Source organism: Gossypium hirsutum, chromosome A11 (assembly GCF_007990345.1).
Source record: "Gossypium hirsutum isolate 1008001.06 chromosome A11, Gossypium_hirsutum_v2.1, whole genome shotgun sequence".
Taxonomy (NCBI): domain Eukaryota; kingdom Viridiplantae; phylum Streptophyta; class Magnoliopsida; order Malvales; family Malvaceae; genus Gossypium; species Gossypium hirsutum.
Window position 1 is genome coordinate 24,493,917 of NC_053434.1, and position 27,914 is coordinate 24,521,830.

At 32.0% G+C, this 27,914-nt stretch overlaps 3 protein-coding genes across 3 annotated transcripts; 2 read left to right on the plus strand and 1 right to left on the minus strand.

The window, feature by feature from the left end:
- The first annotated feature begins 11,846 nt into the window (after positions 1-11,846).
- On the plus strand, positions 11,847-15,769 carry LOC107895960 (L10-interacting MYB domain-containing protein). Its single transcript, XM_041081424.1, has 3 exons — positions 11,847-12,438; positions 14,628-14,966; positions 15,056-15,769. The coding sequence occupies exons 2-3, from the start codon at positions 14,781-14,783 to the stop codon at positions 15,335-15,337; spliced, it is 468 nt and encodes a 155-aa protein (XP_040937358.1). The 5' UTR covers positions 11,847-12,438; positions 14,628-14,780; the 3' UTR covers positions 15,338-15,769.
- On the plus strand, positions 15,293-16,878 carry LOC121203049 (uncharacterized). Its single transcript, XM_041081425.1, has 2 exons — positions 15,293-15,540; positions 16,068-16,878. The coding sequence occupies exons 1-2, from the start codon at positions 15,442-15,444 to the stop codon at positions 16,623-16,625; spliced, it is 657 nt and encodes a 218-aa protein (XP_040937359.1). The 5' UTR covers positions 15,293-15,441; the 3' UTR covers positions 16,626-16,878.
- A 7,120-nt stretch (positions 16,879-23,998) lies between these two features.
- Positions 23,999-27,891, minus strand: LOC107895951 (MLO-like protein 4). The gene is made up of 15 exons (XM_016821139.2): positions 27,438-27,891; positions 27,291-27,348; positions 26,978-27,192; positions 26,782-26,898; positions 26,650-26,710; positions 26,434-26,537; positions 26,076-26,150; positions 25,834-25,919; positions 25,622-25,671; positions 25,383-25,423; positions 25,109-25,279; positions 24,969-25,004; positions 24,817-24,884; positions 24,667-24,727; positions 23,999-24,583 (listed from the first exon to the last, which is right to left on the minus strand). Exons 1-15 carry the CDS (start codon positions 27,570-27,572, stop codon positions 24,179-24,181), a joined length of 1,683 nt encoding a protein of 560 aa, XP_016676628.1. The 5' UTR covers positions 27,573-27,891; the 3' UTR covers positions 23,999-24,178.
- Between the last annotated feature and the right edge of the window lie 23 nt (positions 27,892-27,914).

Here is a 27,914-nt window from a genome sequence, read left to right on the forward strand (position 1 = left end):
GTAAATAAAGCTCTTATTCGGATAACCACTAGGGGTTCGGTACGTTTCTACCTAGGGTAGGCTCTTAGGGCTCACTATATGTGGCTTGGTTCTAAAGTAAAGGTAACTAAACCGGCAGATTCCTCAATCCTCACCCATTATAGGCTCATACGGATCGAGTTTAGTTCAGGGGAATACATTTCTCTATGGCTATACGGAGATGAAAATCTCACGACGACATAGGTACGAATGTATCCCGATTATGCGATACAATATGTGAAAATATATCCAAAGACTCGAACCAATAAAGCAAACATATCAAAATGATGAAAACCACAAAAAAAATTCAACAAAAGTTTCGTAGATTTAAACCAAATTATCAATTTTCGAAAAAAAGACAAAAAGTAATCAACTTGTGGCTTGACTCTCTTTTTGATCCCTAGAGGAGTCGCCAAGCTGTCGAAACCATTTTGAAAGTCAACTTTTTATTTTGAAAAAAAACTAAAATTGAGAGTCACCATCGATCACTTTTTTATATGAGACGTGATTGGGTCACCTCATAATTTGATCATTTTAATAAGAGATTTGATTTATTAAAACGACGGTTTTGGTCTACGAAAATCCAGAAAATGGGTTTGGGAGTCGGTTACGTACGAGGAAGGATTAGCACCCTCATAACGCCCAAAATTGGTACCTAATTGATTAATTCGTGTCTTAGTGTCGAAAGTTGAAGATTTGAAAATAATTTTAAAAATACGATCCCTCTTTGTATTAATGCTAATTTTAGTTACGATTTGCTTAAATAAATCGAGATAAACATTAAAGACCCTCTCGTCTCGAGGTAACACAATGTCACATCCCGTAAGTTAGGACATAACACTTTGAACTTTTGAGAATAAGCTTGCCTTTATTTTTTATTTGAAATCTTATGGATTTTAAATTTAAAAAGGATTACTCGGTTATTTGGTTCTAACGAGGAAAATCAAAACCCCGTAAGTTAGGGCACGACTTTCTCGAGTTTCCAAATACAGAGCATTGCTTTACTTTGAAAATTTTAATTTTTATCAAATTGGGTGAAAATTAATGTAATATTTAAAATGATATACAATATACAATACAATATTAGTAGACTAGTCTCAATAAATAAGTAAAGCAATAAAACGGAAATGCATGATATAAAAACAAGCAATCATAACATAGAAATGTTTAAAAATGAATAGAACAATGAAACCATATATATAAAAAAGGAGGAAACAAATGATAAACAAATATGGATAAATAAGTAAATATTAGTAGTAAGAAAATACACGAACCAACAAATATTTATAAAGAAAATATTAAATTTACAAACTTTAATATGTATATATAAAGCGTATGAAATAATAAATAAATAAGTAAGTAAAATAGATATACATAATGTCAAGTTTACATTTTTTTAATGTGAAAAATAATAAAATAGCAAAGACGAGATAAAATATAACAATAATAATAAAGTGTGTGAGTAAAGGGGTAAATAAATAGATACAATAAATAAATATTAAGGAAAATAATTAAGGAATATCAAAAATAAAAGGACCAAATTAAGATATAAGTACATAAAGAATGATAACAATGAATAATAATAGTAATAAGAAGAAGAAGAAGAACAATATATGTAGTAAAAAACATAAATAATCGAAATTTTTAAAATATATATATAAAGGATAATAAATAGATTAATGAATAAATAATAATAATAATAATAATAATAATAATAATAATAATAATAATAATAATATAGGCACAAATAAAATGAATAATTAATGAAAGAAAATTAAATATTAAAAGAAATGAAAGAACAATAAATAAATGAATACAAGAATTAAAATAAAAATGAAAATGAAAAATATATATAAATAAGTAAATGAACAAGCAAATGGGTAAAATAAAACAATGATGAATGTATAAGCAAGTAAATAAAATAAATGAATAAATAAATGATTGAAATAAAAAAGGGCTTAATTGAAACTTAAATGACATCAAAAGGAAAGATTGAACAAAATAAATAAAAAGGGGGTTAAAGTGAAATAAAAATTAAATTATAAGGTGAAGTTTAAAGAAAAATCCAAAAAAGGGACTAATTGCAACGAGCTACCAAAACGGTAGGGCCTAATGTGCAAATAACCCATGCGCTAAGAACACGCAAGTCTTGAAATGGGTCAGGTCAGGTCAGACCATAGGTCGACCCAAAATGGCACCGTTTCAGGTGCTTAACCCATTAAAATTGTTTAGGGACCAAATTGAAACAAAACTAAATTTTGTGGTGAAATTTAATAAAATAGAAAAAGGAGGTAGGACTAAATTGGAACACACTGTAAAAGCGGAAGGACCCATGAGGCAAATAGACCATCTAGTCAAAAACACGCGTAGCCTAACTAGAGCGGGTCGGGTCTCAGGTCTCCTTTACTAAACGATGCCATTTGGCGTTTTAAAGGGGCTGAGCAAAATGGTGCGTTTTGCCAGCCCATATAAGTCACATTTTTTTTTAAAAATTCATTTCCTCCATTTCTAAAAAAAAAACCAAAAAGCTCTCCTCCCTTCTCTCAAATTCCCCCCACGCCCCGCCTAGGGTTCCAGTCACCGGACCACCGTGGCGGCCATCGATTGCTGTCAACGGTGCCAACATCTACGGTGGCCAGAGAAAGCGAAAAGAGGCATTTTTTCCCTTTTTTTAAAACCTAAACCTAGATCTAAAGGCGAAAGCCTGAAAAGAAAAAAAGAAAAATCAAAAAGGAAGTAAAAAAGTTCAGCCGACGCCCTTTTACCCTTCGTATACCCATTTTTTGAGCCCAATCGAAATCTTAAAGGATTTCTAAGGCTTTCATGAATAAAGGGAGACTCCGATGGTGGTATAACGCGAGGAGAATAGGTAGATTTCCACTATTATTTTTCTTTTATGTTTTATTTAAAATAAATTTTCAAAAAACTTAAAATAAAAAATACCTTCTTCAATTTTAAATTCTGTTTTTTTTATTAATATTGTGTAATACAATCTATTTTTCTTTCATAGCTTTATAGCCAATTACATAAAGTGTTTGTTGCTGTTTTCTTTCTACTGTTTCTGTCTCGTGCTCTGTTTTCCCTTTCTTTGCTTGTTTGCAGGTGTTGACGGAGGCGGAGAAGGACATTTTTTCGTTCTCGTACAAGGCAGCAGAGGAGGGGTCAAGCCTCGGGACAAGGTGCTGACGTGGCATGGGCAGCAGTGCACCTAGGGCTAGGGTTTCTTGCTCTACCGAAATTAGTTTAGGTATTTTGGGCCATTAGGCCTTGTAATTTTGGGCTTAAGATTTTTATTGTATTTTGGGTTGTTTGGTTTTATTTTTGATTTGGGCTTCTGTTTCTTGTTGTTTTTGGGCTTTTAATGGACTGTTTTGTTTTATTTAAAGCTCGGGTAAAATTGGGCTATTACAAGTTTAAGTCGAGGGATGCGTAATTATCTTAGACTTAGGGTCCAATTGGATGTCAGGAGACTAATGAAAAAAAAGAAGAAAATTATATTCGAGTCAAGTAGCCACGCTTATGTTTACTTCATGTATGAAAAATTGACTTTTTTTTCTGTTTTTTTGTGCTCATTTGAGGCATAGTGATTCTTTCTGTCAACTCTGTATGTCAAAAGAGAATGACTTTGTTGAGCTGGGTAGGATCTATCGGTTCGAGCGCAATCGAGAAGAGTTGCAGTAGTGAATAGTGTATGGTTAGTGGAAAATAATGATGAAAGGGGGCTGGTCCTAATGGGGGGAAAAGAGATTTTGTTTACGAGTGTGGGATAAATGGTCGATGGGATACTAGAATTAAGAGGGATCTTATGTTGGGGATTAATTTGAAAGGGTCATGAGGAAATATTCTAAAGGTTGATGGGTGTGGGGATCAGTTGCGGAAGCATTCGGACATGGAGCATGATGGGGGAGGAGATACTTGTCGAGAATATTGATGGCAAGAAGAGATTTTAGAATGAGATAAGGGATTATGCCACTAGGGGATGGAGAATTTAATAATAGTTCACAAGGAACGACCAGTAGGGAGAGCCTATTTTATATTAGCGATTGCCAAGAGGCAAGACGACCGGGTGCAATGAAAATACTAAATTGGAATGTCTTTGGTTTGGGGCAACTGCGAACTGTTAGACGTCTTAAGAACAAATTGAAGGAAGTTTAGCCTTAAATTTTGTTTCTAATTGAAACAAAATTCAGTGCGAGAAGGATGAAACAGATACGGTGAAATTGTAGGTTCATAAATTGTATTGAAATGGATGTGATAGGAACGAATGAGGGTTTATCTTTAGGTTGGGTGGAAGCTTTGATTATTATGTTACATATTTTTTTTGGTTCTTATATTTATGTGAAGGTAGAGGAGGAAGCGAGAGAGGCAAAATAGAGGTTTACGAGATTCTATGGTTCCCTAGTGGAACAAAACTGAAAGGAGTCGTGGAGGTTGTTGGGACAGTTGAAACAAGAATCAAGTTTGTTGTGGTTGACGTTAGGGGATTTTAACAAGGTCTGTTATTCTATTGAAGAACAAGGTGGACGACTTAGGGAGGAGTGACAAATGATTGTTTTTAGGGAGGTTCTGAATGATTGTGTTTTAAGCGATCTTGGTTTCTCAGGTCAGTGATTCACATGGGAGAGAGGGCGCCTATAGGATAATAACATAATAGAGTGATTGGATAGAGGGGTAGCTGATCTTGTTTAGTGGGAGCGTTTTTCAAAGTTTTCTGTTAGCCACCTACATCATAGTTTTTCAAATCACTGCTCAGTGCTTGTGGATACAGGAAATGATAGAAGGGTTGAGTCTGGGTTGAGGAATGAGGTTTTCCGATTCAATACTGATTAAGTTTTGGAGGAGGGTTTTGAAGATAATCTTAAAAGACGATGGAGTTTGGCTGATAGAAAGACTCTAGAAAAGCTTGAGGAGTTTAGAATGGAATTGAATAATTGGGCTAAAAAGGTGAAAGTTGACAGACATAGGCGAAGGAAGGATTTTTGCAATTGACTCAATGAATTGTATACTGAAGATCATTGTGATGTAGTATTAGCTGAGATTACTGATGTGAAGTTAGCCTTAAACTTGGAAGCCAATATGAAGGAGTTATTTTGGAGTAAAAAGCTAGGGTGAACTGGATTCAGTCAAGGGATCGCAATACTTCTTTTTTTCATAGTTTTACTTCGAGTCAAAAGAGGAGAATTAATATTAAAGGTTTAGAGAATGGGAATGGGGGATGGTAAGTAGCCATGATAAGATAATAAGGTTTGCTACAGATTATTTTAAGGACTTATTTTCCACTAGGCCTGTAGATAATTGTGAGCGTTTGCTTTCGGGTATTCATGTGTGTACTTCGGGGGTTTAAAATGAGGAGTTGATGGCTGAGTTTAAAAAAGATGAAGTGGTTGAGGCGGTTAGAACTATAGCTCTTTTGAAGGCATCAAGAAATAATGGTTTCCCTACATTTTTATTAGAAATTCTGGCACGAGGTAAGGGCCAATGTTGAAGATTTTTACATGGCAGTATTGAATGGTCAACTTGATGTCGAATAAATTAATGGTACGAGCATTGTTTTATTTCGAAGACAACATCGCCAAAGAATATAGAAAAATTTAGGCCCATTAACCTATGTAACGTTATTTATAAAATGGTTTCAAAAGTAATTGTGAACATATTTAGAAGGGTTATGAATGATTGTATTGATGAAACACAATGGGCTTTTGTGTCTGGAAGGCAAATCAGAGATAATATTTTCATAGCTTATGAGATTCTACACTTTATTAAGAAGAGGAAGGGGGGATCGACAAGATCTGTTACTTTGAAACTGGGCATGAGTAAAGCCTATGACAAGATTGAATGGAGCTTTTTTGGAAAAAGTAATGACTGCAAGGGGTTTTTATAATCCGTGGATCTTTTTGGTTATGACATGCGTTTCTAAGTGTGTCGTATTCGGTGGTCACTAATAGGGTTCAAGGAAAGCATTTTTTACCTTCTAGAGGATAAAGACAAGGGGACCCTCTTAGCCCTTACCTGTTAGTCACCTCTTTTTTTACTGATGATAGCATTTTGTTAAGGGAAACCTCAATCGAAGCGGTAGATTTCATGAAGTCTTAGTGGCTGAATATGAGGGGATCTTAGGTCAATTAGTCAATTTTGATAAGTCTTTTATTTATTTATTTTGCAGAAATGCTGACAATACGGTGAGGGAGCAAATAAGTTGAATTTTGGGTGTGTGAGTTTCATGTAATCCAGAAAGATGTCTGAGATTGCCAACAATGGTAAGAAGGAAAAAAACAAACTTTTGTGGAGCTTAAGGAGAAATTCATACGAAAAATCAAGAGTTGGAGCGCATGTATGACAACCCGTTTTAGACCCTAATCGGAATGGTGGTTTCGGAACCACGAAACTGAGTCAGAAAAATAATTAATTATTATTATCTGTGTTCATTATATGTGAATTAGCATATGTGAAGATTTCGTACGAAAATATGATCGTTTGGATGTTTAATTAATAAGAAAGGATTAAATTAATTTCTATGTTTTATTATGTGAATTTCCATGTGTGAAAAAAAATATAATGATAATAAATTAAAATAAAAAAAACTGATGCTTTAATTTTGTTATTTGGATGTCAAATTATAAAAAGGGACTCAATTAATAAACCATAAAAATGTGATAGGTAAAAGTTGAAGTGGCCAAATTGTATATGGATAGCATCATAGAGGACTTGCATGTCAAATGGACCACTATAATTATAGTGGACGGTAATTATGATGAAAAATTTGGCATTTTGTGTATTGTATATTAGTGAAATAATATTAAATAGTTTTATATTAGAAAACCATGAATTAATAATAGAAAAAGGGTGATAAAACCAAAGTTTCTCATTTTTTTCTCCCCTTTTGCCGAAACTAAACAAGAAATGGAAGAAAGAACACCTAAGGCATTCGGCCATCTTGTGTTGGGAATTAAGGTATGATTTCATATGTTTTCTTTGGATTTTGAGAAATTTAAATTGGTTTTGAAGCTCCTAACATGACCCATGTGTATGATTTTGTGTTTGTGATGCATGAAGCATTCGGTCATGAGCTCAATGGGTTACATTGTGTATGTTTTGATAATTTGTAAGGAGAAATGTTTCTAATTGAGTATGAACAAACTAAATTACTATATGTGGCTCAAATGAGCTTGAGTAGTCGGCTAATGAAGTTAGTTGAGTTATAATACTTGCTTAATAATGAAAAGAACATGAGCTTAATGCTCAAATAGCATTCGGCTTTGGACTAAGTTAAATTAGTTAGAAAATGAGATCCAAGATAGTTAATTATGTGTTAAAAGAGGGATTTAGGTTGTATATACGTGTTTAGATTGAATACAAGAGGCTATGTTAGCTAATTGAGGGATTCGGCCATAGTATTATAGTGAATAATAATTTGAACAAGGGTTTTAATTGTATGATAGGTTTTCGGCTATGGTTGATTGGATAATAAATTGGTGTGGATGTTTTGAATGAGATATGTACAATTATAAGTTAAATTTAAGGTTTGTTAAATTTGTCCTTATCATTGCCAAATGAGTTTAATGGCTAAAGAAAATTGTTAAGTGCTTAGTTAATGTGCATTCGGTCATTTAGGATGAGTATACATTTGATAATGTTTTGATGCTTTGAAATGGAATTTAATTATTAAATGAGTTCTAAGCTTGTTGAATTTTGAGATGTGATTGGGAGTAAATTTGACATAAGCATATTTTGCTAATGACATATTGATAAATGTTGAGTTATGATACCATGATATTAACTTAATTATCAAGTTGCCGAATGTGCATATAAGTAAGTGAAGTTATGTTATAATTGAACTAAGTGTGGCTAGTAAAGCCTATTTAGTTTTCTTGCTATGTTTGACCATAAATATGTCTGAGTGATTCTGATTATAGCTTAACGTTTAGTTAAGCATAATTGATGCTTTAAATTATATAGTTGTATAATCGAATTTGTTTTGGTTGAGTGTTACTTTATTAAAGGATTTTTATTATTAAGCTTAAAGGCATTCGATCATGAGATGGATTAAGGTGAATAAATGTTTATTTGTTTGTTTGAATTAAGCTCAAGAGAAAAAAGAGCTAAATTCGGAAAGGGGGAAAGCAAAATTAGTTGATTAATCAATCCGTAATTGTGCAATGACATTCAAGGTAAGTCCTTAAGTAATTAAATTTGATTTGCTGCGCGCTTAAGATTTTATATAATATGGTAAGTAATTATTTGACATTTACAAGGTCGATTTGCAATAAGTATATTGAATTTAGGCTATAATGCCGAATATGAAATGGATGATTTATGTATATAATGTGGCCGAATGACTATTAAGTAATGATGTGAAAGTGTGTAATATGTGTATACAATTTTATTGTACTTGTTTGTATAAAGTCGAATGTGAATCAAATGGTATATATGTGATGACCGAATAGCTATTATGAAACAAAGTCAAGGAATGGGATATTTGTATAATAGATGAATTGTGACTATTGTTCCTACTTGATCGAGGTTGTGTGTGAAATAATTTGTGAATATGGCATATAGCCGAATGGTTATTAAAAGTGAAACTGGGATAGTGAAAAGATTATGTGTTCTTTGTGTATGATTATTGAACCGAAAGTTAAAGGGTAGGTATACATTTTGTGCTTATATTCGAATGAAGCAATTGAATTACTAATGTGACATGTTATGTGAAATGTGTTAACATGTGAATAAATATTCAAGACACTGGAAATGTATCCGGGCTAAAGTCCTGCAGGCTTCGTGCTGGAAATGTATCCGGGCTAAAGTTCCGCAGGCTTTGTGCTGGTAATATAATTTTGGGTTTTATACCTAGCAGGCCAAGTGCCGATGAATTTGATAAAAGTATACAATTACAAGATCCTACACTAAGATGACAAATTGAAAGTGTATTACATATTAAGTTGGCCAGGTATGTATCATGTACTCGTATGCGATTTTGATTTGAATTAAATTATAAATGTATAAAGTGATGCATCTGTGAATAAGTGTTATGATTATAAATGTGATCGTGATACATTCGGTAAATGTGTGAAGTTATGTGAAGTGATTCTATGTTTATATTCAAATATAAACACTTGGTCCTTGTGGAAAGGTTTGTGGAAGTATATGATTTTATTTTTAGGTGATTACGATCATGGAAAATTAAATGTGAATATGATATTGTATTTTATTCGTTTCAATTGAACTAAAGTTGATAGTGAAGCATTTTTAATGCCTATGTTATATGAGTTCGATCTTGAATGACATGATATACATGTTTAAATAATTTGAATGCAAGGAATGTGTGAAAGAGCAAATTTGTAATAAATCTGCTTAGGACAGTAACAGTAGCGTGATTTTGGAAAATAACCGTAAATTGTGGAAATTGAATTAGAAGATGAATAAATTATGTAATTAAAGCTTAATGAGTCTAGTTTCTTATAAAAGAAATCGTGTAAGCAAAACAATTATAGATAATGAGATATTTGAAGTGGCGTGAGATAGAGTCAAAATGACTTCGAAATCCCCTGTTCTGTTTTTAGAAAATCATTTTAAATTGTACAATGATGATTATAAGATAAAATTAATATTCTTAGACTCCTTAATGAGTCTAGTTTCAAATGAAATAAACGAGAACATATTTTGAATTCTGTAAAATGAGAAATCTGATTTATAGTGAAGAATGGTCAGATTAGTCAAATAGTGAAACATGGGAAAATTTAAGAAAAATCTGGTATTGATTGGTCAAACCAAAAATTCTGAAAATTTTAGGGATATTCAGGGAAAATTAACGGCACATGATTTGGAGTTTTGTAGCTCCAGTTATAAATAATTTAGTGGCTGCTGCTCAGAAAGACAGCTTGTAGTGATTATGTGATTATGTTGTGAACATTGAATAAACTTGGTCAAATGTATGTAGTCCATGTGAAAATGAGACGTAATAAATAACAGATAAATATATGCTATATGTGCAAGTTTTGTTCATACGAATGAATTGACAGTTATCACACGAATTTAAAATCATAGTCATAAGTTATTTGTAAATATGAATAAGTGAAGCTACTTAATAAGGTTATATGAACTTAAGAGTACTATGAATGTATATGTAATTGAGATTATTTTTTTTCAATTCGGATTAGTGATATGGAATTTCCATAATCATTGAAATGATTTATTTGCTTAAGGCTTACTAAGTTTTCAAAGCTTACTCTGTGTGTTTTTCCTATGTCTATAGAGCTTCAGAGAAATTGCTTGGGTTGGAAGTCGAGGAGATTTCATCACACTATCGAGTTATCATGTGAGTAGATAAAGTTTGTATATCATTAAGGTTTAAGGCATGTATAGAATAGACTAATAGTGGAAGGATATTTTGGTTAACGTATTTAAGCCATGCGAATATGGCATCTTTTGGATGTTTAACTTTATAAGTTTGAAATTCGATCTCTGGTTGTGTCTAGCATTTATTTAAATAAATAATCTTTATTTCAAGAGAATGTTCAAAATTTTACTATTAAGATCTGTTTTCTAATTTCCGGTAACGCCTTGTCCTATTCCGGCGACGGTTACGGAATAGGGGTGTTACAGCATGTTACTTATCGATGAGAGGAAATGAAGTGTTTATTAAGACCATTTTGCAAGCCATTCCAGTGTATGCTATGCAATGTTTCTTGTTCCCTGTTACTCTTTTCCGAGAGTTAGAAAATTTAATGTGCAAATTTTGGTGGCGAAATGCCAAAACTGGTAAGGGTATACATTGGTGCAAGTGGAGTATGTTATGCAGTCCAAAAGCACAGGTGGGTTGGGTTTTAGAGAGCTTAATCTGTTTAATAAAGCCCTGCTAGCGAAGTAGGGGTAGAAGCTAACTATTCAGCCTAATTGTTTATTTTCATGTGTTTTAAAAGCCAAGTATTTCCCTCGGGGGGACTTTATAAGTGCACATTTGGGAATTTACCCATCATATACCTGGCGGAATATTTGGGGAGCACGCAATCTTATTGAGGAAGGGACAAGCTGGAGGATCGATAATAGGTTGATTGTAAACATCTAGAATGATGTATGGGTACTAGGTCCTAGCGATGGCAGACTTAAATTTCAGAACATTGATATCTGGTACACTAGTGTTTCAGATTTAATTGATATAGATACATTTACTTGGAAAAATGATGTTATTAAGGAACTGTTTGGTGCTGACCAGTTGAATAGAATTCTATCAATCCCTTTAGTGAGTAATGCACATATGGATGAGATAGTATGGAGGAGGGATAGAACAGGGGAGTACATGGCCCATAGTGGTTACAAATGGCTAGTTACAAGGGGCTATGAAATAATGGGAACAAATATTACACCACAAAATGAGAATCTAACTAATTTTTACATGAGACTATGGAATTTAAGTATTCCTAGTAAAATTTGCATACATTTTTAAAGAGTTATCAATGATTTTGTCACAATGAGAGGGGTGCTGAAGTCTCGCAAGCTCGCAGTAAATTCACTGTGTCTGGTTTGTGAATTGGAGGAAGAGTTGGTGGTTCATCTTTTCCACAATTGTGGTTTTTCTAAGCAAGTTCTGGAAGGAGTCGGTGTGGCTCGCTCGACAGATAATATGCAAAACAGTTGGAAACAGTGGTTAGTCGAAGAGTTCATGAAAGCCAGCATATTGGAGTGTAGGAAGTTAGCCATCTCATTCTGGGCACTGTGGTACAACCGCAATAAAATTTACTATGAAGGCGTTAGGGATAGAGTGCAGGATGTTGTGAGGTTTATAAATGCATATTTAATGGAAATTGATCAGTTGAACAACTTATTACACTCTATTTCTACTCCTGAACAAACAGCTTGGGAGCCATTGGAGGGGGATGCTATTAAATTTAATTTTGACGCATCCTATAGTTAGCAGTCTAAGGCTGCGTTCGGCATTGATTTTGTAATAGACTTTTAGGGGAAAAAGTGCTTTTACATCAAAAGCAATAAAGAACAGAGGTAAAAAGCAGAAGCTTTTGTAACTTAGGAAAAGTCCTTTTGCTTAGATGAAAAAGCAGAAAAATGGTGCTTTTTTCAGCTAAAAGTGCTTTTAAGGCTATTATTACTTTTTTAACCTTATTTTTCCTCTTCCTTTTTTTCCCATTTTTTCAGACGTTGGAACCCATTTTTTCCCCTTTTTTCTTTTGTCTGAAGTTTATTTTTCCTCTGGTTCTTCTTCTTCTCCACAAGTGAGTCTCTCTTTTCTTCTTCTTCTCTTTCTATGTTCATTATGCAGTAAAAAACATTAATGGCCTTTGTCTCTATATTTATAGGAGACCGTCACAAGCTTCATAATCCATTCCCCTCCCATCTCCTGTTTCTATTTTGCTCCAATTTCTTTCTTCAATTATCTTTTCTCTTCAAAGATTTCAACTATTTTCTCAGGTAAATATCTCTGCTGGCTTTTCCTTGCTTTCTCCCCTCTAAAATACTCTGTTTTTGCTTTGTTTATGAGTTTAATATTATTTGGTTTCTCAATGCTTCTTTTCATTATTTATGGGTGAACTTTTTCTGGGTAAGTTTTAAATTTCATGTTTGTTTACCCTTTGCTTCTCATTTTTGGATTTCTCTACCCCTATGCTTAGAGGTTGAGGATTTTGTTTTTATGGTACTTTAGTTACTACTATTAGTGAACAAAATTTTGGGTTCATAAAGATTTGCTTGTCAAGATTTTCTTTTTTTAAATTTTTTATATTTAACTTATCTGTTTCTTTGATTTTTGTTCTGAACTAGGATATTTTTTTGGTGAATTATATGGATGATAATGTAAATTTTTTCAGCTAATTTAGATTTACTAGATAAAGTAATCTATGTTAAACAACACCTAAAAGAATGAAGAAGATAGAACTAATGCTTGGTTTGTGATATAAAAGAATCAGTTCCCATCATATTAAATGGTTTGTTTGAGTTTGAAGTTTGTGAAGGAGCTTTGTGTTTGTAAACAGAATAGAATGTTGTTTTCAAGTTTATATCATCATGTTTGTGATTGGATTGATGCTATTAGGATGGTTTATTTAATGTAATAAATATTTCACCATGAAATCCTAGTTATTTTTACTTAAAACCAACCTGAAATCTCATCCTTTCTCTGAGGTCAGTGGACAGTTAAATGCTAAATTTCTTAATGTTAACCCAATTTACATATTAAAACATTGGTTTTGGTGGCTATTTGAATTTACCTAAAAATTAAGTTCTGCTACTCCTTGGATCATGGTTCATATCACACCCACCATTACGGCCAGATTAAAATTAAAAATTATTAAAGATATTTACTTAGAGTTAAAAATGGAAATAGAAAAAAGCAAAAAGAAAATTGAAGATTGGTATTGTTAAATGAAGGGTCCAGTGCATCCACTAGAATCTCTTATCTTGCGCTGAAAATTGTATAAGGCTATGTTCTATATAATCTGTATGCATGTATATCTAAATGAGTTAAGTTTTCAATGCTACTGTAATCATCTTGAATCAATGCAGTAGTTCTATCTTCTTCATTCTTTTAGGTGTTGTTTAACATAGATTACTTTATCTAGTAAATCCAAATTAGCTGAAAAAATTTACATTATCAGCTATATAATTCACCAAAAAAATATCCTAGTTCAGAACAAAAATCAAAGAAACAAATAAGTTAAATATAAAAATTTTTAAAAAAGAAAGTATTATATCACAAACCCCAGTGGATCCATAACCATGTATTTATACTTTACTTGATAATTGTTGTTTACCTTGCTTGGGAGAAATTTCATGGACCTCCATTGGCAATTTTGACCATAGCACTGACTCCACCTTTTCATTCCTCCTACGTATTATTGTGGATAAGCTCAGCAATAAACACACGAGCAATCAAAGGAAGTAAAAAACCAGCTCTTCTTTTCCTTGGCAAACACTTCAAAACTGACTCTGCAAGTAAAGTACCGTCGAAACTACCCATCCAGTTACTCATCTTTGTTTTGTGATTCTTTTTTTCATTTCCAAATGGTCATTTCATGATGTTATGCAGTATTAAATTGGTGTTTTATTCCTTCAAAAGTATTGCATAAATTGTAAATTAATAGATGTTTTCAATTGACCATATGCAGTATAAGCTTGTATATGTTTTAGCAACAGCCGCTCTATGTTTTATTAGTATGCTTGTTTTGCCATTGAAGTTGCATAGTTTAATGATTTATGATCTAGTCTGTAATATCCATATAACTTTCCAGATGTGGTAAATTAAGAGTAAATACCAAGTTATATGGAGAATATTTTTATGTTTAGTTGTGAGAAAAAGTTGATGCAACCATATAACTAGTGAACATGATGTTAATTCAGCCTAATGGCATAGCGTGCACTATACAATCCTAATAACTCAATTGGTTTCATTTAATATTGACTTTTTAATTGTGTTTGATGCTATTATTAGTTGTGTTCTCTTTCTTAGTTATTATTCCGGTTTTGGAAAGTTTAATTTGATTTAGAAAAAAAATCTTAGGATCCTATCTTGATTTTGATACACATGTAAAAAAATATACTTATGTGACATTTGATTTTCTTGATTGCTTTATTGGCTGAAACGAATCACTTATTATACATAATAGATGAGTACTTCGGCGGTTGAAGTTAGTGGTGAAAAAGTTAAAGCAATGTGGGATAAGAGATTGACAGAAATATTTTGTGATATTTGAATTAAAGAGATATTGAAAGGCAATAGGCCTGGTACTCATTTCACAAAAGATGGATGGTCGAAGATAATGACCAACTTTGAGAAAGAAATGGGCAAGGCTTTTTCACAAAGACAACTTAAAAATTGGTGGGATGCCCTAAAAAAAGAATGGAAAGCTTGGAAGAAACTTAAAGGCAAAGATACTAGTCTAGGGTGGAATCCTATAAAAAGAACCATTGATGCACCAGATGATTGGTGGGAAAGTAGGCTAAAGGTACATTAATAATTCTCAATATTTTTGGTTTCTTCTTATTTATGAGGTTATTGATAATTACTATTTTTAAACTATCTTTTTATATATAGGTTGTGCCGGAAGCTCAAAAATTTAGAACATCGGGTATTGATCCTAAATTCGAAGGGAAGTTGGACCAAATGTTCATAGGGATAGTTGCAATAGGTGATAAAGCATGGGCACCTTTTTCTGATACACTCCGTAGTGATTTTTTGGAGGATGTTAACAATGAAATACCTGAAGAGAATGAAGAAGAAAATGTGAGAAATGATGTTCACATTTTAAATGATGTTCACATTTCAAATGATGTTCAATTGATGGAAACGGTCAAAAAAGAAAAAACCCTGAGATAGCAAGTTCACATTTTAAAACTGGAAGAAAGAAATCTTCAAAGCAAATTGGAGGGGTTTCAAGATTGTCCAGTCAAATAGAAAAATTATGCAATGCAGCTGACAATATGAGTCAAGCCACATCTAGTTTGACTCCTGTTATAGATCCATATGGTATTCCACAAGCAGTTAAAGTGCTTGACAGCATGTCGGAAGAAGTTCCAGAAGTTAGTCCGCTATACTTTTTCTCACTTAAATTATTGCTCAATAAGGACAAGCGAATTATGTTTTTATCAATTAATCCCAAGATTAGAGCTTTGTGGCTTAAGAAGGAAATGGAGGATAGTTGAAAATTTTATAATCTTCTAGGGTTCAGAGATATCTATTATGTTACTAAACAACAATGCTAAACTAGTTTTATCAATAGTTATTTATGTTTGGTTTTTGGATATTAAATTTATGTTCTACTTATTTATGTGTAATCTAGTTTTATCAATGGTTGTTTATGTTTGGTTTTTGGATATTGAATTTATGTTCTACTTATTTATGTGTAATCTTGTTCTATTAATAGTTGTTTATGTTTGGTCTTTGGATATTGAATTTATGGTCTACTTATTTATGCTTAGGGCTAGTTTTATCAATAATTGTTTATGTTTGATTTTTGGATATTAAATTTATGTTTTACTTATTTATGCAAAATTAGTTTTAACAATTGTTGTTTATATATGATTTTGGATATAAAATTTATTCACAGGTGATGAGTATAGTTGAGAATTCCAGCAGTGATGAAAGTGATGATGAAAGAGAAAAGAAAGAGATTTTACAACGCATGGAATGTTTTAACCGATTATTTGTTGTTGCATCTTCTTCTGTGCAATTATATTACGAGAAGTATATATTGAAGCAACCATGCATGAATTCAAAACAGACAGGTGAGACATTGATCCGAGAGATCTTTGATGGTCACGAATCACGTTGTATGATTAATTTTAGGATGTCTAAAATGGTATTCACAAGTTTGTTGAGAGTTTTGGAGACAAGATACAACTTGCAAACTTCAAGAAACATATCTTCTAGTGAAATGTTGGGAACTTTTTTATACATCTTGGGTACCAGTGCAAAAGTTTTCCAATGTCAAGAAAGATTTCAAAGGTCTGGATCAACAATAAGTCGATACTTTGCAATTGTGCTTGAGAAAGTTTCAAGGATGGCCACTGATCTAATTGCTCCTGAAGATTTTTTTTTTAGCTCAGTACCCGAACAAATACGTAATGATTCTAGATATATGCCGCATTTTAAGGTTAAAATTTAATTTTATATTATTATATTTTAATATTTTTGGTCGACTAAAAATATGCATAAGACTAATATGATTATTTGTTCAGGATTACATAGGTGCAATTGATGGTACTTATATTGCCGCTATTCTTCCACCAAATGAACAAATTCCTTATATTAGAAAAAAAGATATCCCGACTCAAAATGTTATGGCAGTGTGTGATTTTAATATGTGTTTCACTTTTGTCATGGCTGGATGGAAAGGATCTGCACATGACACTAGAATATTTCTTGATGCAATTCAAGATCCAAAATACAAATTTCCGTACCCACCAAATGGTTCTTTTTTAAATAATAAAGTATAAGGTCTTTAATTGATAATTTTTATAAAAAAAATTCTTGAATTAATTGTTTGTTATATTATGACATGTAGGAAAATATTATCTTGTTGATTCTGGATATCCTCAAATAAAAGGTTATCTTAGACCATATAAAGGTCAGCGATATCATTTACCTGACTTTCGTAGAGGTAGACCGATATCTGGTAAAGAAGAGATATTCAATCATTCACATTCATCATTACGTAGTGTGATTGAACGAACTTTTGGTGTTTTGAAAAAAAATGGGCCATTTTAAGGGATATGCCAAGTTATAGTTTTGAAAAGCAAACGATGATCGTTGTTGTTACAATGACGATACACAATTTTATCCAAAAACATGTCGGTCAAAATGATGTAGATTTTATAGAATACGAAGATATTAACTAGGCTTATAAGAATATTATTGATTCAAAAAATGTGCATGGTCGAGAAAGTGATGATGACGATGATGATGGTGATGATGACGGTGAATCAAACAATTCAAGGAGTTTTGAAATGGAATTAACAAGAGATGTTATAGCTTCTAGTTTAATAAATTCACTTTAAATTGTAAATGATATTGTATAATTTTTAGTATTTATATTTGGTATATAAATATTATCCTTTTTTAAAACTTTAATCCAAATACATGTAATATTTTAATTTGCTAAGTTTATGTTTTTTATGTTATGCTAATATTTAATATGGGTTATATATTCAAAGTACATTTTAAAATAAAATAGTACAAATATGTTGAAAGCATTAATTAAAAATAAAAAATTATTTTTAAAATAATACAATTGTGTCAATATCTAATTACAAATATTGAATTATTATATTTAAATATTTAAATATAGTTTATATAATCTAATTAAATTTAATAAATAATTAATATTAATTACTCAAAAATATTTAAAATTAATATTATATATTAAAATATTAACAATAATTTATAATAAATTATTTTTTATATTATTACTAAAATATCATAATATCAACTAATTTAAACATTATTTAAATATATATTTATTACTTTATAATATTATGTCTAAAATGAACATTTTATTTTCTAAAAATATTTTTTAACTGTAATATCAAACACTCTAATTTCTAAAAATACTCACAATAACATGTCTACTTTTTTCAGGGCGCTTTTCAAAATTACTTTTTAAAAATATTATCAAACAGATCCTAAGACGTCATATTCGAGGGTCATAGCACGAAATAGAGAAGGTTTGGTTATGGCTTCATGTACATACTTATGGAAGAACATTCCAGATCCGACTACGGCTGAGGCGAGGGCGTGTTTTAAAGCAGTGTCATTTGCAAAAGAGATGGGTTTTAGAGATGTGTATGTTGAGGGGGATGCTCTTACTATAATTCGAAAGCTAAAATCTGCAGAAAAGGATAGATCTGCTGTGGTACCATCATCCAAGACATAAAATAGAGAAAACAGGCCAGTTTAGAAGTTTTCAGGCTAGATTTGTACCTCGGGGGGCCAATACGGCAGCGCATGGGCTGGCGATGGAGGGTAGGAAGTATACTTGGCCTATGTACTGGGTTGAAGAGGTTTCAAGGACGGTGGAATGGCTTGTTGATAAGGATCAGAGTGGGAGTAGGGGAAATGATCGTTTATAAAGGCTGAGTCCAGATTTAGGGGCCTGATTTGTCTGATGAACTCATGAGTCTGACTTGGGTTGTCTAGCCATGTTGTTAATGGAGCTTAATTTCTTATGGTTACCCCCTTTGGGCTGGTGTTTAGGAGCTTGAATGGGTTTTGGAGAAGAGGAATCTGTTCGGGGATCGTTTCATTTCTTCTTTTGATTTGTTTTTGTTTTTGCTGGTTTTCATTTGTTGGTTGTGGGCGTGATCAATGCGCCTGCTATTTTCGGGTCCCTAGGCGCTGTTCTGTTAGCCAATGTGTGGGTAACACGTGCGGGATGCTGTAACTGCTTTTGTTCTCCTTTAATTTAAATGGCACCAGTCATTTCTTGATAATAATAAAAAAAACACTTCAAAAACTGCACCTCAAGAACGCAACCTACTGCCAATTTATAGGCTCATTCAATTGTTCATCCAATGGATTTTGATAAATGCTTGAATGCTTGTTTCATCTTTTTAAATTATCTTGAATACTTGTCTCATAAAAACTTTTATAAACAAGTCTCTTTTAACAACTTCAAAACTCTCTTAAAGAATAAGAATAAGGATAAATATGTTCAACATTTTAAACTTTTCCTTCCTCCTCCAAATTAGTCGGTTGAAAGATGATGATCATAACATGTATTAGCATGAAATTACATCTTCATTTGTTGCTCAATAAGATTAAATCATAAGTCATATCATTAAAAAGTCTCAAAAACTTTGATTGTACCGATATTATTATTCTATTTATTATTCGAACATGAAATGGAACAAGAGAAACAATCAAAGTGTTCCTACATATATTATTAATACGATATCATAGCACACCCACTATATAATTTTAAAAAATGATGTAAAAATATATTTATAAAAAAATATAAAAAAATAGTTAAAATGTTTTAAGTTTTTAACTGTAAAGAACTTATTATGTTTAAATCTCACCGTAATAATGTTTAATATAAAAATATAAAATAATTAAAATATTCCCATATTAATATTTATTATTTTATAAAATAATATATTTTTTGTTATGAATATCTTATTAAGTAGATGCCCATCATGATCAAGATAAAGTTTTGATATACTTTAAATACTAATAGTTATTAGAATTAAATCTCTACTTCTTTTATACTTTTTATGCTTATAAATAGAGACTCTGACGAAGCATTGTAATCACCCCTTTTGATCAATAAATTACATTTTCTAATACTTTCATATTTTCTTTATTTTTTATTCTCTCCATCTCTCTTTATTTTATAACATGTTATCAGCACGATCTTGCTCAAAGTGATAGTTCCTTTTATCAACGATCAAATTTATACTCCATGATTTTGAATTTCTTTGACGGCAAGATGGAAAGTTTTTACAGGAAGTTTCTTTTATTTAATGTTTTATATATGATTATTATTTTTCATTCTTCTTTCATTATATGTTATCATTGTTTTGATTAACTTATTTTACTTTTTTTTCTTAAGGATGGTGAATGATTTGATATCGTTATCCATATGAAATCAAGAATATTTTAGAACTATCTCATACCTTCTAGTGATGACGATGATATTAAAGATCTTCAGGTACACTTTACTATGTTTTATTTATTGTTTATTATAATTGGAGACTAATCATGACAGCATGCATATATAGATTTTGATTTGAAATCTCACGCATGTTTGCGATGGTAATTATGAAATAAAGAATATATTGGGATGTTTATAAGTCCATCCTACTAGATTTGTTGCATTCCTCAAAGTGAATGTAAATATAAAGAAAATAAAATATATACTTATGGACCAATAAAAGTGGGAACATAGTAATGAATAAGAGAACAATGAGAGTTCTCAAGATAACTTTTCAAATGGTAAAGATAACTTATGTTATTAATATGATATGATAAATTATTGGCCACATATGTGGCGTATGCCTAAATATTTGTTTTTGTAAATATTCTTGGAGGAGTGATATGAAAATGTAGTAATGAATTCTATCATTACAAATAGAAAATATTTATTTTATTTGGTACTGAAACAAACAAATATTATTCCAATGTTTGATCATACAAAATTAGATGAAAGCTCCAGAAGAGCTAATATATCACTATCTAAAAAGCACAAAATTTGTGATGGTTAATGCATTACTTTTAAAAGTTATTTGTAATGAATCTCATATTGAGATTGTGAACGAGGAAAAGATTATATTTCGTATGAATAAAAAAAGGGTATTGAATTATTAATTTATAATATTTATGATATTATTTTGTCATCATCCCTATTAAAGGGTTGAAAGTAAAATATTTGACTGTGAAAGATCTACTCATGAGCAATAGAATATGATAATTCTATCTAAAGCTTATTATGGTTGGATGCATCTAAAGTTGCAAGTATTTTTTAAAAACTGTGAGTATAACTTTACAGTATTCAGAATAAGTTTTCAATTAAAATTACGTGGTAAAATATTACTTATAAGAACTTGCAAGAGAGAAAACTTATGTATGAGAAGTCATTGGTTATGTACCTGTTATACACATGGAAAATAAGATTCATTCTCAAAGTTTGCTATTAATAGATTTTTGGGCATTTGAAGATTTTGACATATTCCCTGAAGTGAATATTGCATACAATTATTTGGAAATTATATTTACTGACTTGGTGGCATTATAGACTTCACATTGATTTAGACATTTCCAGTAGTAAATGTCACAATAGTACTTATATGTGGATACAAATTAAAAGGAATGATAATAAAATTATCAATTTGTTACAATTTAGTACAATTGAAACACATGCCAGAAGTTTACTAATACAAATGTGTTTACTATGTGGCGTGACCAGTTAGACCATCCTAGATCGTATATGATGCGAAAATAATTGAGAATTCATATGGACATTCAATTAAAGAACTAGAAGATTCTTTAATTTAAAGAATTCTCATTTGTTGTTTGTTCTCAATGAAAATTGATTATTAGAAACTCACTAGCTAAAGTTGAGATTTAATGTCTTGCATTTCTGAAATGAATATGGGCTCATTCATCCACCATGTGGATGATTTTGATATTATATGATTTTGGTAGATGTATCTACAAAATAATCACATATGTATTATTAATTTGCAACTTGTAGTTTGCAAGATTGCTTGTTTAAAAAATTAATTTCAGATTATGCAATTAAGACAATTCATCTTGCTAATGTTGGTGTGTTTACATCCCAAGTTTTCAATGATTATTGCATGTTAGTTGAGATAAAAGTTGAACATCCTATAGTTCATGTTTACACACAAAATGATTTAGCTGAATTTGTCTATCAAATGCCTCCAACTAATAGTTAAATCATTAATTATGAGAACTAAACTTTCTATTTCAACATGAGATTATGTTGATTTATATGTTGTATACATCAAGCCAATAAGTTAAAAAAACTCCCATTACAATTGATTTTTGGTTAAGAGCCAAATATTTCTTATCTTTGAATTTTTGTATGTGCGTATATGTTCCAATTGTTCCATCATAACGCACAAAGATGAGTGAATCCTCAAAGAAAGTGGGGAATAAAAATTAATGACAAGTTTCTTTGTATTATTAGATGTTTTGAATGCATTAGAGATTCAATTATGACATTATTTGTGTTTACAATTTCGATTCGATAGTTTTCCTGACATTAAGGGAAGAGAAATAATAACTTGTAATGAGTTAGGGGGAGAGTAATTTGAACCAGAAGTTCAATAAGGATATCTCATTACAAGTTAACTATTAGATGTATTTGATAAGAATTTATATAGATTGATCGGTTCCAAAGATAAAAATTACTTCTATATGGTCATATAGTTGAGACGGGTGCTCCAGAAGAGACCCAAAACATAATTAATAAGTAAAACTCCATAAGAGATTCAATTACCTAAAATTGAATTTTAAAATAATGAAAATAAGAGATCTCGATAAGTTATGTCAATTCGAGAAAATGTGGAACTGAATAATAAAAATGGTCGATAATGATTTTGCATGCAATATTATTATTGAAATAATGAAATGAAGGAGGATCTTGAATAAATCTATTGAGAAATATAGATATGGAATAAATTGATCAAAATAGAAAGATGGAACTCAAGTACAATTAAATTTTTAGAGTTTTTGGACCAGTAGTCCAAATATCTAAAGGTATAAAGCCAGTGACGGCGCAATTGAAGTACTTTTGCAAAAGCGGAATAAAAATATGAAGTTTTCCGCTAAGTCCTGGCATTGATTATGAAAAGATATAATATTTTTTTGTGGTGGATACAATAACCTTTAGATATATTATTAAATTGACAATTCATAAAAGATTTAACTTGCGTTTAATGGTTATTGTCACAACCTTTTATGAATCACTATATAGTAAAGTTTATATGAAAATCCTTGAAGGATTTAGGATGCTAGAAGCATATTGAAATTCTCGAGAAATTATTCATTTATATGAATTGAAATAATTTGAACAAATGTGGTAAATTTGACTTAGTGAATAATAGTTGAATGAGGATTATAAAATGATCCAAAATACCTATTTGTGTTTTTTTAAAAGAATCATGATTAAAGTTTGTTATGATTATTATTGAATCTCTTGAAGAGATCAAAATACATTTCCCCAAATTTTCCTCATTCATGACTTTTAAAAGAATGGTGATATAAATGGTTAGCAATACATTTAAATAGTTATTTGAAAAACTAGTATTCAAGATTGAATACGTAGAATATGATAAAATATGTGATGTTTTCATGAGGGAGAATAAATACGCGTTGTACTCTTTTTCGCTTAACCGAGGTTTTGTCCCATTGGGTTTTTCTGGTAAGGTTTTTAATGAGGCAACATATTATGTGTATTATAAATTATGTACTCTTTTTCCTTCATTAGGTTTTTATCCCAAAAGGTTTTTCCTAATAAGGTTTTAACTAGGCACATCATCTACCAAATGGACATCGAAGGGGGAGTGTTATGAATATCTTATTAACTGGATGTCTATCATGATCAAGATAAAGTTTTGATGTATTTTAAATTCTAATAGTTATTAAAATTAGATCTCTACTTCTTTTATACTTCTTATGTCTATAAATAGAGATTCTGATGAAGCATTATAATAACTCCTTTTAATCAATAAATTACATTTTCTATTGCTTTCATATTTTCTTTATTTTTTATTCTCTCTATCTCTCTTTATTTTATAACACTTTTAATATTTTTCAAGAATAAAAGAATTGAATTTTCGTTTCCTATGATGAGGTGTGCGCTTCGATATTTCTTGTAATATTTAGGTGATGACTAGATGATACAATATATTTATAAAATGTTTATATTTTTTATATTTTGTATAATCACATATGTCTCATTTGTTTTACTATTTCAATAGAGTTGTATTCTAGCTGATATTTGAACCAGATCCATATGCAAGACAGCTTAAAATCATAAGCCTAATGCTTTTAACACCTTTGATATAATCCGTTTGAAAGGAAGATGGCTAACGAATTCAGACAGGTCCCAAACAAACCCCCAGGAAAGGATAATATATTACGAGTTGCACTTCGAAATATTTTGTTTCTTTAGTTTTCCATCAACCACAAAGGTCAAGGTTCAATGCAATGTATTTCATCTTCAACATCAAAACGGTCGTCGTTATTATCGGCATTGGTACCATCAGAATTAGGGCTGCATTCCTCAAAGGAAAAGTTAAGTTGTGGGGACTTCAACTTCAACTTGCCTTTATGTGAAGATGATGATGATGGTGATGGTTCTTGCATTGCAGCAGAGCCCTCTTGCTGCTGAGATGGTGATGCTGCATCTTTATCTGTTGGGCCTCTTTTTCCATGGCTGTCGCCTTTGTTTATGTCGGTTGCCATGGAGTCCAACGATGAGGTTGACAGTGATTCCCTCAGGAAGGGACATTGCTTTTCCCTCACTCTTCTTTTCCACTTGGACAGTGAATGCCTCACATTTTCAGAAATTATTGCACTTCTGAACTTGGAACCCATCTACCCGACCACGAAAATTATAACCCAATGAAAATAGATTGAGAGCTGAAGATTTTTATAATTATAAACATGAATGGCCTAACCTGTGTAACTATAACATAGAGTGGGAATGTTATAAAGCTACACCAGCACTGAGAGATTATACTGCATAAACCAGCCAGCCATCAAGTTTAAAATAAAACACCATGCATGAGACTGAAATGAATATTTTATTTTTTATTTTTTATAATTACCCAAATGCCAAACGAGTTGCAAGGAAGGCACGGTTCTCCATGAAGCAAGAAGGATCCTTAATTTCCCACTGAAAGCATGCCATAAAATGGCACAAAAACATTACATATAATTCAACCACAGATTATCGGTTTTGTCATTATAAAAGTCTTACCAGTGACCAAAGGAATGAAGCCATCTCAAATGCATTCTGCAACCAAAGTTCATGTTAATGAACAAAAAGAAAAAAGAATAAAAAAATTGTTGTACGATTTAAGGACACATAAAATGTCCTCAGTATCACTTAAGACTTACTTGAAATGAAATAAGCTGTATCAAACGTAAGAGGAACCTGGGCCTTCCAAACCAAAAGAGTTCATCCCTCAGGTTAAATTTATGGAAACCCTCCGACGGATCGTTCTCCCTGATTTCAACAGCTAATTTTACAACCACACGGTGCAGTTTCGTTCCGATTAGTAGTATCAGCTTTTACATACATCAACAATGGGAAGAAAAATCAGGAACACGTAAGTTGTGACTTGTTTAGTTGCTATAACATTAGAAGCGCAATGCAACGATGAAGACGTACGATGGCAGGAAGGAACGAAAGCCAAAAGTAAAGATTGGTTCCTGACAACAAGAATAAATTTGATTAATGCAAGACATAGTATGAATGATTAATGCAAAAGGGAAGCATTGCTGCGTGAACAATAAGCAGCCAATTACAGGTAGTTGTTAACAGAGGAAAATGGTGGAAATCGCATAAAGTTTCATTTAGTTGAGACCTCAAAGAGAAGCTAAAATGGTGTCTTAGCCTACTTGAATTACCATGGAAATCAAGAAAGACGCATAGTATGCAATAAATCCAGAAGGGCACGCTGCAAGAGAAATCCAAATATAGCCAAATCAAATAACAAATACAAATCATGCAACTATGTTCCTATACCTGTCATAAATACTGTATTTTAATTACTTGACCTGAGATTGATTTCATGAATTCCAAGTGGTTACTAATGTGCATAGCAGAGTAGATATAGTACCTAATGCCAACGATATCCCGAAACTCTTCTTCCATGCTTCGAACCATATAATTATGGAAATCATACGTGAAAGGAAGTTCATGAGTCTAAGAAGAATGATGTAAAAAGGAAATTAGTATTTAACTGTCCAAATCTAATCACATCCTAATCTCTTTCACACTCATTTGGCAAAGTAAATACTTTGGGACGCAAAAAAAACTTGTTTTTTTTCCTCAGAGTTATAATGAGCCTAATGGACATACTGTAATGAATCCCAACCGCAAAGCCGTGTAGTCAGAAAAGTTTATAGAACTCCAGAACTGGCGGGTGAAGCAAAGCTGCAAAATGATACATATATATATTGAGTTCAAAAACTCTTCAAAGTAAATGGTATAGAATGTTCCAGGAATTACAAGAAAAAAACAGAGAGGAAAAGAACATTCTTTTAAGCTATATTTAGTTAGAGCGTTAGAGGTAAGCTGAAGAGATGATATACAAGTCCGCAGAACTGTCGGCAAAATCGATGAGATGGGGCACGGTCCTCAACCAATGTCTAAAAGGTATGAAGATGAAAATGTATGGTAAAAGTGGCAGGCTAAGGAAGATTTCAAGAAGTTATACCAGCCAAACAAAAACTCTGCTTTGGCTCCATGGATGAGAACCATGGTGAGAAATGAAAGTTGTCAGTCGCTTCATTCTTGGACCGACTTCACCTGGTGAGGATTCTATATTTGAACAAGTTAATAAAATAGGGATGAGATTTGATGCTCCATCAGAATACGAGTAACTAATGAAGAAACAGAATTAGAAGTTTAACATCGACTCGAAAGGTCGCACCTTGTAAATATTGATCAGCCACTGCCTTGGCATGATTCTCCCATGTTCTCCAGCTATAAATCTGCAAAACATGAGCTGTAAACTTGGTGCGCATTAGGATTTGTATCACTAAGAATAAGGAGATACATATACCTTAATCATAGCCAATGCGATGGCAATAAAGCTGTAAGAAACATGGGTGATACCGAGCACGAATACGAAATGGTGAAGCTGCTCAAGGCTTTCATGTGAAGCAAAAGAATCTTTACCCTGGTTGCAAATGCCAAGTGAGAAATTAAAAGCATCAAAGTGGGCAAGCATCTAGAAATCAAAAGAAAAAATGGGCTACCTCAGGACAATAACCATGGTGCACAGTAACAAGCTTCTTCCCTCTGAAAACCGTGCTATTGGTGTTCAACTTCACGGCGTGCTCGGAATTTCTATGACTGGACTTGGCACAAGGATAGAATCGGCTATCCAAGGCCGATGATTTTATGCAAATTTTAGCAAAAAATGAAATCCAATGGCCCATCAACAACGACAGAACCCCAAAAAGCATCAGTTCTGCTCATAGATAATAATAACAACACTGATATAACGAGACCAAAAAGGATCATGCTTGTGACATCACATATAAATCAATCTCAGACAAAAAGGTTTACCCTCTTTGATCTTCTCCAAGGCTGCTAACAGAGATTTCCTCTTAGTCCTTTCCAACCACTATAAAACAAAAAGATGGAGATGCAAATACATTACACAAACAATCAAATATGAGATTGATGAGAGATGAAAGAACATGGGTTTTTGACCTTCCCAAAATTTTTCAAAGCGTGATGAACCAAGAAACCAAAACATATCATAACAGTGATCACAGTAGCAACAGCCCAAGTTGGGGTTTCTTCCAAGGATTTCCCTTCTCTAACTACAGCCTCTCCTTCCTCCATTTCTTTTTTCTTTTTTCTACCCTCAGAAGGTGAACACTAGAGCATTGAATATATTGAGGAATGAACAAAGATGGAATGGGCTTCTGTTCAATTAATGGGGAGAGGTTTGATGGTGGGGTTTATGTAGTGGCATGAAATAGAGACCGTTCCAGCTGAAGTGAAATTAAGAACACATGCATGGGCCGTTGAACTGGTTTACAAGACTGTTCAGAGGGCAGGGCCCCAGCAACCGAGATCTTCTTCACCACTTGGGATACATTTGGAAAGTGCAACGTGACTTTGTCTTTTAATTTGCAACATTTTCTGAGGGGAGAGGCTTTAGGTTTTGGTGGTTTCAATGCG

Excerpts from the sequence above, each read along its gene's own strand:
- LOC121203049 (XM_041081425.1), top strand. The coding sequence starts at position 15,442 with ATGAGTCAAGCCACATCTAGTTTGACTCCTGTTATAGATCCATATGGT. Across the intron at positions 15,541-16,067 it reads TGTCGGAAGAAGTTCCAGAA|GTGATGAGTATAGTTGAGAA; the intron begins GTTAGTCCGCTA and ends ATTTATTCACAG.
- LOC107895951 (XM_016821139.2), bottom strand. The coding sequence starts at position 27,572 with ATGGAGGAAGGAGAGGCTGTAGTTAGAGAAGGGAAATCCTTGGAAGAA. Across the intron at positions 26,151-26,433 it reads GCAGAGTTTTTGTTTGGCTG|CTTTGCTTCACCCGCCAGTT; the intron begins GTATAACTTCTT and ends ATCATTTTGCAG. Across the intron at positions 25,424-25,621 it reads CGTCTTTCTTGATTTCCATG|GAACCAATCTTTACTTTTGG; the intron begins GTAATTCAAGTA and ends TCTTGTTGTCAG.
- LOC107895960 (XM_041081424.1), top strand. The coding sequence starts at position 14,781 with ATGACCAACTTTGAGAAAGAAATGGGCAAGGCTTTTTCACAAAGACAA. Across the intron at positions 14,967-15,055 it reads GGTGGGAAAGTAGGCTAAAG|GTTGTGCCGGAAGCTCAAAA; the intron begins GTACATTAATAA and ends TTTTATATATAG.